This window comes from Camellia sinensis, chromosome 3 (genome assembly GCF_055761805.1).
Source record: "Camellia sinensis isolate YWXY chromosome 3, ASM5576180v1, whole genome shotgun sequence".
Classification (NCBI taxonomy): Eukaryota; Viridiplantae; Streptophyta; class Magnoliopsida; order Ericales; family Theaceae; genus Camellia; species Camellia sinensis.
The window spans coordinates 15,341,285-15,356,378 of record NC_138963.1 but is presented as its reverse complement, the minus strand read 5'-3'; the positions used below and the strand labels follow the sequence as shown (position 1 = coordinate 15,356,378).

Sequence of the window (15,094 nt, the reverse complement as noted above, 5' to 3'; positions counted from 1 at the left end):
GAAGCAGGAGGATCAGCAGCAGGGGTAGAGACAACTAGTAGAGGAGGAGCCTTGCGACGAGAATAAACTAACAATGGAGGAGAAGAAGAAAGAGAAGGAGAAGGCGAAGGAGGAGGCGAAGGAGGCGAAGGAGGAGAAGTAGTCAGAGGTGAAACAGAAGGAGAAGATGGAATAAGCACAGGAGGAACTGTGGAGATGTACTCATCAGATGGGACCTTAGAAGGAAATGGATCAATATGAACCAAATCCTCTTTGGAAACTGGGGCGGTGAGAGGAGGAAGCTGAAAGTAAGATAGACGTTCGAGAAAGGCAACATGGCGAGAGACATAAAGGCGACGAGAAACAGGGTCATAACAGCGATAACCTTTCTGAGTGAGACTATATCCCAAAAAAACACATAGGACAGATCGGGCACTAAGTTTAGTCCTATCTTTACGGGGTAAAAGGACAAAACACGCAGACCCAAATACACGAAGGAGGGAGTAATTAGGAGGTTGAGAAAAGAGAGCCTCATAAGGAGACCGACCCGAAAGAAGGGGGGTAGGCATACGATTGAGAAGAAAAGCAGCAGTAAGAACTGCCTCACCCCAAAACGGAGCTGGAACGGAGGCAGAGAGAAGAAGAGATCTAGCTGTCTCAAGAAGATGACGGTGTTTACGCTCAGCTCAGCCATTTTGGGCAGGTGTATCAGTACAAGAAGTTTGGTGAATGGTACCCAAGTTGGCCAAATATTCACAGAATTCAGTTTTAAAGTATTCCCCACCCAAGTCAGACCGCAACAATTTAATAGTAGATCCAAACTGTGTAGTGACCATAGACTGGAAAGCACGATATATTTTGTAGAAGTCAGACTTATGAGTCATAAGATAAACCCACGTGTAACGGGTGCAATCATCTACAAAAGACACATAATATACTGAACCCCCTTTAGTAAGAACAGGAGAAGGTCCCCAGACATCAGTATGCACAAGAGAGAAAGGAGAAACAGAAATAGACGTACTTTTATTAAAAGGTAAAGCTGACATTTTAGCAAGTTTACACCCCCGACATTCATCAATTTGACTAGGAGAAACTTTACCCAACAATCCTGACTGAGCTAAAGACCGTAAGCGGTCAACAGACAAATGACCAAGACGAGAATGCCATAAGTAAAACTGACTCGACTGAGAATCTAATTGAAACGAGGAAAGTGCAGCTGGAGAGGTGGATAAGGGGAGATGCAAGCTTTCAACCACATAGAGCTCTCCAATTCTACGGTCGATCCCAATCTGCTTCTTGGACACCCGATCCTACACACAACAGACAGAAGAGGAAAAGATAACATCAAAACCAGACGCATCAAGTTGACTGACAGATAACAAACTGACAGATAACTGAGGAACATAAAAGACAGAAGGAAGAGTAACAGTAGACATGGCAGAGGGTAAGACAGACCCAACAGATAAAACAGACATACCAGATCCATTAGCAGTATTAATAACAATAGGAACGGGTGGGGGAATACAATTTTGAAGTAAGGAAAGGTGAGGAGTCATATGATGTGAGGCACCAGAATCAAAAATCCAAACAGAAGAAGGGATACCTGAAGAGGACCCAAGCAAACCTGAATGAAGAGAGGTAAGAGCGGAGGCAGATGGGGAGGACTGAGAGGTGGACAAGATATGCTGAAGTTGTGCAACCTGAGCACTCAGGGAAGCCAAGTCAGGATCGGGAGCCGGAGTAGATGCAGTGTAAGCAGCATGAGGTCGGAAAGTACTCGAAGTAGTACCGCAGAACTGTGTCTGAGAAGACGGAGCAGGCTGACGTCCCTTTTTAGGACAATTGTTCTTCCAATGACCCCTCTGATGGCAGAAAGCACACTCATCTAGCCCTAATGGTCCTCTCTTGGGTTTTGCAGTGGCCTGAAGTTGATGAGAAGGAGGGGTCGATAACAAGGGCGGCTTGGCAGGAGCCAAGAACACAGAAGGAGGCAAAATCTGACTGGCCGTCTTAAGACGGGTTTCCTCGGAGAGGAGTTCACGAACAATAGCATCCACAGAGGGAAGAGGAGATCGGTGAAGGATGCCACCTCGAATAGCCTCATACTGAGGGGAGAGAGCTGTTAAGAACTGGACTAAACGACCCTGTTCCCGAAACTCAATATAAGCGTCTAGTATCTTGAGACTAGGTGGTTCCATAAGAGCCAACTGATCCCAGAGACCTGTCATCTCAATATAAAAGTCCTGAATAGTTTGATCCCGCTGACGAGCACCCTGAAAAGTTGTTTCCAACTCATACCGCTTGGCAAAATTGGACTGCTGATAAACACCGAGTAAATAATCCCACACTTCCTTGGCAGTACTGTACTTGGAAAACATCATTCCAATACGGTCATCCACAGAGTTATGAAACCAGGTAAGAACTTGAGCATTATCACAATCCCAAGTGTCACAGGAAGACAGATACCCTTCTACTTTTGGGTCCGATGGACGAGGAGCAGAACCAGAAACATAGCCCCATTTTTTTTGACCAAGAAGAAAATTCTTCATAACACTGGCCCAATAGGCATAATTGCCACCATTGAGTTTACATTTAATGGCTTGAATTTTAGGGTCCATTATTGTAATAAACTAAAGATTAATGGGTCAAAGAGGAATAAGGGTTTTAATACTATTGATAACAAATCACCGAGACAGAGACAGAGAGATGAGAACCAGAGTCACGAGAGAGAGTCACAATGATGAACCGAGATGAAGCCACAGAGAGAGAGAGAGAACCAAAGTCAGAAAATCGCGAGAGGGAGTTGCGATGATGAACCGAGATGAAGCCGACGAGGACTGAGAGAGATACGATGATGCAAGGGCGATAATTGATCGCGATTTACAGTCGATGGGTTGCGACTGAACAGAGAGGCTACGGCTGTTAGGGTTTCGACTCTGCAAGAAGGCATGAAAGAGGCAGAAACAGACAACCAGCAGGTTGTGACGATGGGTCTTGACCTGAACCCAGATGGATCGCGATGGACAGACGAATCACGATGGATGGGTTGATTTCGAACCAGACGAAAACGAACAGAGATGGTTGCTAGGGTTTCAAATCCTTCAGATTAGGGTTTCGAACCAAGCTCTGATACCATGTAAGTTTTCTGAATAAAATTGTATATTAGTCTTGAATTAATTTGAACAAAGAATACATACATCATTTATATAGAGTACCACTAATTCCTAACCCTACATGAATACATTACTGAGATATATAGAAGTCTAATAGACATAGGACACTTATTCCTAATCCGAGAAGAACACATAGTCAAAAATATTTGGGAAAAGTCAATAAGCATTGAGGTTATTTTTTTTATTTTAATTAAAAAATTAAAAAATTAAGATTGAGATATTAGAATTTCCACAAGACTTGTGGGTTAGAAATTTCTTTTTCCTTATATAATATATAGATGTGACAAACAATTTTATAAGTGGGATAATACGGACTAACTTTTATTAGGTAATTGAGAAATTAAAAAAAAAAAAAAAATGATTCACCAATGTGTTTTACTATTACTCAATTATCAAAGTAATATTATAATTTTACTTGGGACTACCTAATATAACAAATTTTCCAACAAAGACCTCTCTCCCACAAAACGAAAGAATTTGAAACAAGTTGTCTTACAGGCCAAGGCAAGTCAGCAGCCCTCATCTATCTCATTTCAGAAATTTTTTTACTAGTAAACCATAGAGCTACCTACCTAACACACAACCACCAAGACACCGCCAAAACGTTTCCTCAAAGATGATATTTGCCAATTTAAAAATATAATTGTGGTATTTTTTGTATCATATTTTTAACCAAAAAAAAAAAAAGAAGAAGAAAAGATTATGGGGGTGACGTGGCCATATTGGAAACCAAATCACTATCGAAGTAGTAATCAACTTCATGTAATAAAACAAATCAGTTTAAAAATATATTATGTAATATAATTGAGGATTAAGAATAAATAAATTTAACGGTTGTTTTTCCAATAATGAAGTGCCTTTAGGCACAGTGACTCACTAATAATACACAAATTAACAAATTTTGCAATTTTTTCTTAGTTGTTCCAATCATGTTATCCTAACGGGTTATATTTCAAATCTAAATGTTTTATCTATATGTGTGCCACATCTATTAGTAAAACAAATTAGGATAAATTATACAAGTGGTTCGTGTAATTTGTTTTCTGTGTTATAATTTGGTTCGTATAGTTTCAATTGTATCAATTTTATTATTTAATTTTGTACATTATGTTAATTTAGTCTAATTGATAGTATTTGTTGAGAAATTTGATAAAAATTAAATTCATTCAAAAGGGAATTGACAATTTCAAAGTAGTTACTAACCTCTCAATCACTTTGGGGAAAGTAATGAATTATTTTGTCCTTTAATTTTAGTCTAATTTCTAAAGAAATTAGGAGTGTAATTTGCTAAAAAAAAATTAGTTTGTGTAGGTTTTTTTTTTTTTCCCCCAACTACCATAAGAAATCTAGTCATCAAATAAATCACAATTATATATAATCATGTGTTGCATTGCATGTTGCAACAGGTAGTTTTTTTCCCCCCAGTCTTAATGGGTCAAATCCACTAACACTTTTTCTTCATTGGGGTTTAACGTAAGAAATCAGGCCTCGTTTAACAACAATTCAATTTTAATAAAAAAAATCATTATAAATTATCATATCATTCTTTTTATTTTATTTTTATATTTTTTTAATAAAAAAATAAAAAAAAATATTGAAATAATGAAGTGCCTTTAGGCACAGTGACTATTTAACTAATAATCACTACAAAAAAGTTGACTTTTTGCGACGGTAAAATACCGTCGCTAATACTCCTAATGCCGTCGCTAATACTTTTTGCGACGGCAAGAGGGGGTCGCAACTGCAGGGGTTGCAAAAGAGTTTTTGCGACGGTAAATGCCGTCGCTAATGTTTTGCGACGGCATTTTTTACCTTTTTGCGACGGCACCGTACAGTCGCTAATAACCTTTGAAATTTCTTGACTTTTTTGCGACGGTCCTATTTTACCGTCGCTAAAAATGTTATTTGAGACGGCAAAAAATACCGTCGCTAATAGTCTTTTTTTAAAAAAAACACTATTTTTTGCGACGGTGTGGTGCCGTCGCAAAAAGTATAAAAAATATGAAATTTTCTATTTTTTGCGACAGTGTAATGCCGTCGCAAAAAATATAAAAAAATAATAAAATTTTTATTTTAAATAATAAAATTCCTAGTTTTTGTGACAGTATAATGTCGTCGCAAAAAGTAAAACCTATAACAAAATTAATAAAAATATTAAAATTTTCTATTTTTTCCGACGGTGGTGCCGTCTCTCACTCTCTAAGAGCTGATTATTTACATTCCATTCACAAAAACATCATAACAAAAAATAAAAATAAAAATTGATCAAACCATCAAATTCAATATTTTACAAAGAATAATTAAATTGTACATGTTCATAAAAGCATATTTAAATTATAAAATTCACCCAAATCCTAAAAAAAAAAAAAATAATAAAATAAAATCTAAAATTCACCATTATTTTCCATTATTTAAAAAGGCCTACAATGAGAACTTTCACTTTTGGAGATTATAAGGCAGCCCAAATCCAAGCATTCAAAACAAACAGTAAGTCTTTCGAAAGGGAAAAATATAAACATGTAGAGGATATTGCATTAGACAAATTGATTTCAACTGCTCCAGTGACGTCTTCCAAGTAGAAATGGCCATCCTCTAACTGAGATATAACGCCCATGACCCATCCTCTATAGAAGGAAGACAAGAACCTTCTAGATGAACAGCCAGTAGAAACAACAGCAGTGCTTTTCCCGGAAAAACCAACATCAAGTCTGTTGAAAAATGCATAAGCACCAAATCAGTTCCATAGAAAAGGTTTCAGTGTGGACACAATTATGGCTCTACTGTTAACTACCAGGTACATAAAACTTGAAAAAAGGGCAAGGGCTCAGTATGCCTTGCCTTTGGGTTCCAATATTTAACAATATCTCATTCCTACAGTCATGTTTTACGCACTCAAGCGTCATGTAATTTAAAATTCAAGTTAAGCTTATCATATTATTAGCTTGGGAATTGGCACTAACTCAATTGGGATATGTTTTTTAAGTAACTTAATGATAGTTTTGAACTTTTTTTTTGGTATCAATGCAATCTGGTTGTATTTTTTGTACTTTGATATTCATCAATAAATTTTTATTTTTGTTCACAAAAAAAAGGAAACTTTTACTCAGATATTTAAATAAAAGCGGCTATATATTACATTGTTAATTTTGAATTTTGATGATGTGTCAAAATTTTAATAGAGATGTGCATTCCATTTATGAAATGGAAATGATTAAAATTTAAATGGGAGAAGAGTATAAGTTGACTAACCCTTTGTGGAGCTGGTTCAAGAGCAATCCTAGCTGTAGTAATGATCCCAAATTGCCCTAGACCACCAAGAACAACATGGAATAGTTCTGAGTTTTGTTCTTCTGAACATGTCAAGATCTCACCCTTACCTGTTTCAGATAAAGCCATATCATAAAAATACTAAAAAAAAAGACGTATTTAATAAATTCCCAAAAGAAGATATAAAAAAACAAAACAGTGACAATACTAGTCAGTGATTATACTAACCACCACACGCGAGCATTCAGTTATGCACATAACAATACTTATATGCTAACCGCATAAAACATATATTAAATAATGTAAAAAAATGCATAAGGATACATCAAAATGTATAAAATATGACAAATATATTTAAATTCATATATATATATATATATATATATATTTTTAATATTATTTAGTTTTTATGAACGACCATTGGAGAGTCGTTAGCACCCACCCATGTGAAAATATATATAGTGGTAAAAGGTGTCTTAAGTACCAAAATTATAAAGTTACGACCAAAAAAAGTAACTAGAAACCCCCTATGTAAAGGTATGAGAAGACAAAAGCATCCTCCTAAACCTGGATTGTCCCGGGTGATTAGTGGATGTGATCTCCACACAGTTTCGATTATGAGAGTTAGACGCTGACAAAATAATTTCTCGTCAATTCTTTAATCCTAATTTAGACGAGTTACTTTTAATCTGACCAAAAACAGAATTAATTAGTTGCAGTACGCATAAATTAGATCAAATACCATATGAACAACAAAAACATAAAAAGTGTCCTCTTATATTATACCCCAAGTTCAAAAGTTCTCTGTTGCATGTTCACCAAATCATTAAAAACATACACTGTTTTACATGGGTTGTGTCTAGTTCAATGACCCATTTATGTATTTTAATTTTTATTTATTTATTTATTGTATATATAAATAGACATGCATGCAAGGAAAAAGACAAAGAAGAGGGAAGGTGATAATCAAACCTGTGACAACATCAAGCTCATACACATTGCTAATCTGAGGGCCATGATTGAAAGCTTGGCCGCTAATTCCACCATTCGAGAGAGTACCACCCACCGAAAGGTACAAGTAATCAGTCCACGACTTGGGTGCGAGTCCATACTCTAGCGTGGACTTGAGCACATCAATCCATAGCTCCCCATTTATGTAATTGAATTGGTTTAGTTGACATCAAAAGCCAAATCCAAGTCAAAAAAAAAAAGAAACTTAAGAGCGCAACTTTTTTGGTAGGATGCAGTGTGAATATGTAATATTGATATTGATGTCATCCAATTAAGACAATTTGTTACAAGTTTTTCATAATCTAGTTCAAGGCATTAGGCAGAGAAGAAATCATGCATTATAGAATAACCAATGAGCAATGAAATGTGTAATAACCCTTCTTTCCCCAACATCCAACATCCAACATCTATAAAGGACTAAGAAATTTGATTGGTGGATTTGTTTAACTGTTATCTGAACTACTTCAGCAGAGGTACCTGGCCAAGTGGTTCATTACTTAAAAATAGTTAGATTCCTATCAGTTCCACCTTACATGTTTTTCTTAACTACAACAGGGAAATGTGTTTTAAATAACACACTCATCGCACCTCAATGACTAGTTGATCTGAGAATTTACAAAAACAACTCTCTTCCTTTTAAGTGTTTGCAATCCATGATTTGTTGTTCCTTAATAAACATAATCAGCTAAGAAAAATAGATACTTCCAATTGACATCATTGCATAGAAACTCTGTCTGAACAACTAACCCATAAATAAACCACCAATCTATAGATCAATTTGGCTCCTTGATCTTACCAGAATCTAGCATGCATTGTGACCAACCCAAAAACCAACAACATCTGGGTATATGATAATGAAATCCAATGTGACTCCGACACAAAGTGTCAGTCATTTAGATCTAGAAGTTTGCACTTTCATAATTGATTTTTGACAATGAAGCAAACATTAAACCATAATCAACTGCAAGTGAAACATTGTTCAAAAATTCATTAAAAGCAGAGAAATATGTTAGTATAATGTGTCAATAATTTCCTTTTGAAGAGCAGAGTGGCATACCAGTAAATAACTAGCATAGCAAAACTACCTAGAAAAACCACTTAGAAAAACCACCTAAAAAAACCACTTAGAAAAACTAGTAAATCACTAAGAAAAACCACTCCAATGCTGCCCATACACTAGCACAAAACTAAAATAAACCACATTCTTCCAATAAAAGCATCTTCAACTCAAATTCAAAAACAAGAACTTTCAAATGAAGTTCAGTCCTGACTAATTAGGAGAAACACTCTTTCAATTTGTTATCATGTAGCCGGTTTCATATTTTAAGCACGTTACGATTCATCAATCACATATGAGTGAGCTGGAAATGCAACATACAACAACATATACAAAAAGAGTCGACTGAGAGAGTGATGTCCTAACTTAAAGTCATATTCATCTGCCTTTAATTCTAACAGTAGAATGCTACTACAAAATACAAATAAAAAATTCACAGATGTCAAATTCACATTACACAATTGGTGATATACGGGGCAATGGTAGCTCCAAGAATTTTCTTTGATAGGATTATTCTTTCTTTTTTTTAACACCAGGACAATTGCATGAAACCAACCTTCTTGAAATAATTCATAAAATATATATATATATAATTTCAATTCAACAAAATTTCCCACAATTTTAGAAATCTAAACCAAAATACATAAAAAATAATAATAAATAAATACATAAAAAATCAAATAAATATCAAAACAAAAAATGGCCCTACCAAAAAAACAATTTTGAAAGATTGAATCTTAAAGTTTATGTGTGTATATACCTGTGTATATGTTGCTCTAATTCTATTTCAGAAGTCAAAAGAAAACCAAAAACAGTTACTGGAATAAATAAATAAATAAATAAATAAAAACCCGACTAACTTATTTCAGTAGATAATAAACAAGGGAAGTTGTCTAAAGAGTTAAGTCCTAGATTAACAGATAATAAATAGAGTAAACAGAAGATTCAAAGGCTTCATAGAATTTTTGATTTATTATATAAAAGGAATACAATCCACCAGAAGAGAAATTTAAATTAATGTTCCAAGGGAATCAGTGTTCTTGGTAAAATATCATCTTCAAACATTAAATTGATGTGTTGTAGTTAGTACACTAAATTGGAGCAATTGAACACAAATTATGGATGACATGCAGGTTCCAAGAACATTAGGATGAAAAACAAAACTAACAAGTGTCTTCGTGATTTTCTAAACATGGATAGGCAAATGACATATGGTATTAAAATGTCTAGGTAGAATCAAAATTAAACAGAGGAATCTAAAAAGTTAAAAAAAAAAAGAAAAAAAAAAGAAAGAAGAAAAAAAAAAAAAACAAGATTAATATAAATAGCATGTTTATGTAAATAGAATTGGCAACTACAAACTCACTCTGCTATTTGAGTAGAAATTAACAGACGATCAATCAAAGCCAACATGCATAGACCTAAGGCAAACTGAAACTCAAAATCCAAATTTAAAGAGTAAACTATTGTTGACAATCAACATAATTATTGCAGCAGAAAAATCAGCAACAATTTTTGACCATCTCCCTATAGATTTCAATATTCTCTTAAATAACTTAAGAAAAAAAATAAAAAATAAAAAATCTATACCTTCACGACTAACAAAAAAACAATATCGACGAACAAAAAAACGAATATGGCAAGACAATGGCGGACTGTGGTGGCCATGGTGGTTGATGAATGTAACTCTACTGTGGAATGTGATGACATCCAAGAAAACTATCAAAACATTCAAGAAATAAACAAGATGGTAAGAGAGTGATCGGTGCAGAGATGAGATGAGAGAGTTTACCTGTGAGTAGATCGGCGGTGCGATGATCGGTGCGAACCGATGAGATGAGCAACGAGAGAGTAAGAGAGTGATCGGTGCAGAGATGAACGAGATCAGTGCAGAGATAAACAAGAGGGTGAGAGAGAGAGAGAGAGAGAGAGAGAGAGAGAGAGAGAGAGAGAGAGGCGACTGAGAGAGTGATGTGAGGGAGACGATTAGATTTAGGGTTTTTTTTTGTTCTAAAGAGATTGGGGATTTTGGGGGGCGGGAATGGAAAAAATAGGGGGGAACCGAGCAGGCGGGATGAAAAAATAAAATAAAATAAATAAAATTAAATAAATAAATAAATAAATCATCATAAATAAATATTTAAATAATAAAAATAAATAAATAATAATTTTTATTTTCTTTCCGTTATTAAGGTTGATTTGTTTCATATATATTTTAATGAAAAATATTTTCACTAAAATAAAAGTTAATTTTCTGTAGTCAATGAAAAATATTTTTCTGCGGTCTATTTTTTTTTATTACTAAAAATCATGAACTAATTTTTTGTAGTAGAGGAAAAAGAGCGACAGCAGTAGTGAAGGTGGTGGATAAGAGATGATGGTGGTGGTGGTGGTGATGGTGATGGTGATGGCGAAACAGATTAGTGGTGAAGTTGTGGTAGTGGTAGTGTAAATGGAGTGACAGGGGTGAAAGAGAGGTAAGGGTAGTAGTAGTGGTAGTGGTGGTAGTGGAGTGGTGGCGATAGTAGTAGTAATGGTAGTCGTAGAGGTGAAGTGGCTACAGTAGAAGTAATGGTGGTGGTGGAATGGTGTTTGTAGTAATGGTGAAGGTGGTAGAGGAGATGGGTGGTAAGAGAGAGAAATGAGTGAGAGACAGATAGAGAAGAGAGAAAAAGACAGAGTGATGAGCGAGAGCGAGATAAAGAGAGAAAGAGATATAGAGAGAGACAGAGAGGCAGAGAGAGAAATCGATAGAGAGAGACATATAGAAAAATAGAGATAAACAAGAGATGAGAGAAATATATAGAAAGAGAGCGAAAAGAGATGAACGATAGAAAGAATAGAAAAATAGAGAGATAGAGAGAAAAGAGATGAGCAAGAGAGACAGAGAGAGAAAAGAGATGAGAGAGATAGAGAGAAGAAAGATGAGCGAGGGAGACATAGAGAGAAGACAAATGAGAGAGATAGAGAGAAGAAAGATGAACGAAAGACACACAGACAAACAGATAGATAGACAAACAGACAGAGAAATAAGAGTGATGAGTGAAAGAGAGAAATAGAAGAGTGGTGGTAGTTGAATGGCATTTGCAGTAGTGGTAAATGTGGTAGAGAAGATGGGTAGTGAGAGAGAAAGATGAGTGAGAGACGAATGGAGAAAAGAGATAGAGAGACAGAGTGATGAGCGAGAAATAGACAAAGTGGTCGCTAAAAGTGCATTTTCTTGTAGTAGATCGATAATCGATAGGGAGCTCAATAAATAAAGAAGACAGATAATTCAAAACTCTGTTCAAAACTTAATTCAAATCAATTTTTTAAATATTTTAAATATTTAAATATTTTAAAAATATTTTAATTTTGTGAGGGACAGATAAAGAAGAGAGATAGAGAGAGGGAGACACAGAGATAGAGTGATGAGCGAGAGAGAGAGATAGACAAAGTGGTTGCTAAAAGTGCATTTTCTTATAGTGGATCGATAAATCGAGAAGGAGCTCGATAAATAGAGAAGATAGGAGTAAGAGAGTGAGCAAGTCGAACATAGTGAGGGAGAAATAGACAAATAGACAAGTAGACACAGAGAGAGAAAAGAGTGATAAGTGAGAGAGAGACATTGAGAGAGAGATAGACAGAAAAAGAGATAGAGAGAGAAAGAAAGAGAGAGATGAAAAGATAGAAAAAGAGAGAGAAACAAGAGATGAGCGAGAGATAGACAAAAAAAGAGAGAAATAGAGCGAAAAGAGATGAGCGAGAGAGAGACACAGAAAAAGAGAGAGACTGAAAGAGAAGAGAAATGAGCGAGAGAGATAGAGAGAGATAGAAAGATAAGAGAGAGAGAGAAAGAGAGAGAAAAAAAAAGAAATGAGAGAGATAGAGATAAGAGAGATGAGCGAGAGAGACAGACAGAGAAAACAGATGAGAGAGATAGAGAGAAGAGAGATAGGCGAGAGACACAGAGAGAAAATGAGAGAGAGATAGAGATAGAGAGAAATGAATGAAAAGAGATAAAGAGAAGAGAGAGAGATAGAGACAGAGAGACAGGAAAATGAAAAAATGAATGAAAAGAGAAATGTTATATCAAAAGAGTAAGACGACATTGTTTTTTTAAATTTTTTTTGCGACAGAAAAATACCGTTAAATTTATTCAAATCATTTTGTGACTGTATATATATGAAACTATCTCAAAACCACAATCACCAAAATCTTTTAAAAATTCACTAAATACCAAAAATACAAAAAAAAAATACCATAATTCAATACATTTTTTTAAAAATATTTTTATGTATTTATTAATTTTTAAAAATATTTTTTCATAAATTTTTTATTTTTTAGATACATCTAAGTAAGGTACATCTAAAAAAAATATTTAAAATTTTAAAAATATTCACTAAAAAAAAAACACGAAAGCCATTTTTTTGTGACGGCAGAAAATGCAGTCTAAAAAAAGCAGAGTATTTGCGACGGCACCATTTGCCGTCTCAAAAAAGCAGATCATTTGCGACGGCACTATTTGCCGTCTCAAAAAATGAGAGTATTTGCTACGGCAGAAAATACCATCGAAAATACTCTCATTTTTTGAGACGGCAAATAGTGCCGTCGCAAATGCTCTGCTTTTTTGAGACGGCAAATGGTGCCGTCGCAAATACTCTGCTTTTTTGAGACGGCATTTTCTGCCGTCACAAAAAGTGACTTTTTGAGACGGCAAGTGTGCCGTCGCAAATAGTTCCGTCTCATATACCCAGTTTTCTTGTAGTGAATATACAAGTTAACAAATTTTACAAATTTTTCTTAGTTGTTCCAATCATATTATCTTGGTGGGCTATATTTCAAATCTAAATGTTTTATCCATAGTCTATTAGAAAAAAAAAAAAATTAGGATAAATTATACTACTGGTTCTTGTAATTTGTTTTATGTGTTATAATTTGGTTTGTATAGCTTCAATTGTATCAATTTTATTATTTAATTTTGTGCATTATGTTAATTCAGTCTAATTGATAGTATCCGTTAAGAAATTTGATAAAAATCAAATTCATTCAAAAGGGAATTGACGCTTTCAAATTAGTTACTAACCTCTCAATCACTTTGGGAAAAGTAATGAATTATTTTATCCTTTGATTTTAGTCTAATTTTTAAAAGATAGTTATCAATTGAATTAAATTAATAAAATATAAAAAAATTAAGAATAATTTGTGTGATTAAAACTACAGAAATTAGGTGTGTAATTTGCTAAAAAAAAAATTTAGTTTGTGTAGTTTTTTTTCTTTTCTTATTCAACTACTATAAGAAATCTAGTCATCAAATAAGTCACAATTACATGCAACCATGTGTTGCACTGCATGTTGCAACAGGTAGTTTTTTTTCCCCCAGTTTTAATGTGTCATATCCACAACACTTTTTCTTCATTGGGGTTTAACGTAAGAAATCAGGCTTCCTTTGACGACGTTTAATTTTAATAAATTAAAAAAAATTATTATAAGTTATCATATTATATTTTTTATTTTTTTATATTTTTTTAATAAAAAAATAAAAAAATATTAAAATAATGAAGTGCCTTTAGGCACAGTGACTATTTCACTAATAATATACAAGTTAACAAATTTAACAATTTTTTCTTAGTTGTTCCAATCATATTATCCTGACGGGTTATATTTCAAATCTAAAAGTTTTGTCCATATGTGTGCCACGTCTATTAGTAAAAAAAATTAAGATAAATTATACAAGTGGTTTGTGTAATTTGTTTTCTGTGTTATAATTTGGTTCCTATAGTTTCAATTGTGTCAATTTTATTATTTAATTTTGTACATAATGTCAATTTAGCCTAATTGATAGTTTCTGTTAAGAAATTTAATAAAAATCAAATTCATCCAATAGGAATTGACAATTTCAAATTAATTACTAACCTCTCAATCACTTTGGGGAAAGTGATGAATTATTTTATCCTTTGATTTTTGTCTAATTTCTAAAAGATAGTTATCAATTGAATTAAATTAATAAAATATAAATAATTAAGAATAATATTAGCGTAATTAAAACTAGAAATTAGGAGTGTAATTTGCTAAAAAAAATTTAGTTTGTGTAGTTTTTTTTTTTTTTTTTCCCTTATTCAACTACTATAAGAAATCTAGTCATCAAATAAATGACAATTATATACAATTATGTGTTGCATTGCATGTTGCAACAGGCAGTATTTTTCCCCCCGGTTTTAACGGGTCAAATCCACAACACTTTTTCTTCATTGGCGTTTAGCATAAGAAATCAGGTTTCATTTGAGAATGTTCAATTTTAATTAAAAAAATCACTATAAATTATCATATTATTATTTTTTATTAAAAATTTTTTTGAAAAATATTAAAATAATTTATTCTGAGATGTGGCATAGTCATTAAAAAAATCACTATAAATTATTATATTATTATTTTTTATTAAAAAATTTTAAAAAAATATTAAAATAATTTATTCTGAGATGTGGCATAGTCATCAAATAAATCACAATTATACAATCATGTGTTGCATGTTACAAAAGGTTTTGTCTCCCCCCAGTTTTAATGGGTCAAATCCACAACACTTTTTCTTCATTGGAGTTTAACAGCTACGATGACCTGATAGCATATC

General features: G+C 33.7%; 1 protein-coding gene and 1 long non-coding RNA gene across 2 annotated transcripts; both read right to left on the bottom strand.

Annotated features, from left to right (window-relative positions):
- Nucleotides 1–1,251: 1,251 nt before the first annotated feature.
- LOC114286089 (uncharacterized) lies at nucleotides 1,252–2,597 on the bottom strand. Its single transcript, XM_082917835.1, has 2 exons — nucleotides 1,583–2,597; nucleotides 1,252–1,289 (listed from the first exon to the last, which is right to left on the bottom strand). The coding sequence occupies exons 1-2, from the start codon at nucleotides 2,595–2,597 to the stop codon at nucleotides 1,252–1,254; spliced, it is 1,053 nt and encodes a 350-aa protein (XP_082773961.1).
- A 2,840-nt stretch (nucleotides 2,598–5,437) lies between these two features.
- LOC114304066 (uncharacterized) lies at nucleotides 5,438–8,106 on the bottom strand. The gene is made up of 3 exons (XR_003643945.2): nucleotides 7,392–8,106; nucleotides 6,402–6,529; nucleotides 5,438–5,860 (listed from the first exon to the last, which is right to left on the bottom strand). It is a non-coding gene; the product is annotated as an uncharacterized LOC114304066 (long non-coding RNA).
- Between the last annotated feature and the right edge of the window lie 6,988 nt (nucleotides 8,107–15,094).

Excerpts from the sequence above, each read along its gene's own strand:
- LOC114286089 (XM_082917835.1), bottom strand. The coding sequence starts at position 2,597 with ATGGACCCTAAAATTCAAGCCATTAAATGTAAACTCAATGGTGGCAAT. Across the intron at positions 1,290-1,582 it reads TTTGCTTGGGTCCTCTTCAG|GATCGGGTGTCCAAGAAGCA; the intron begins GTATCCCTTCTT and ends TGTTGTGTGTAG.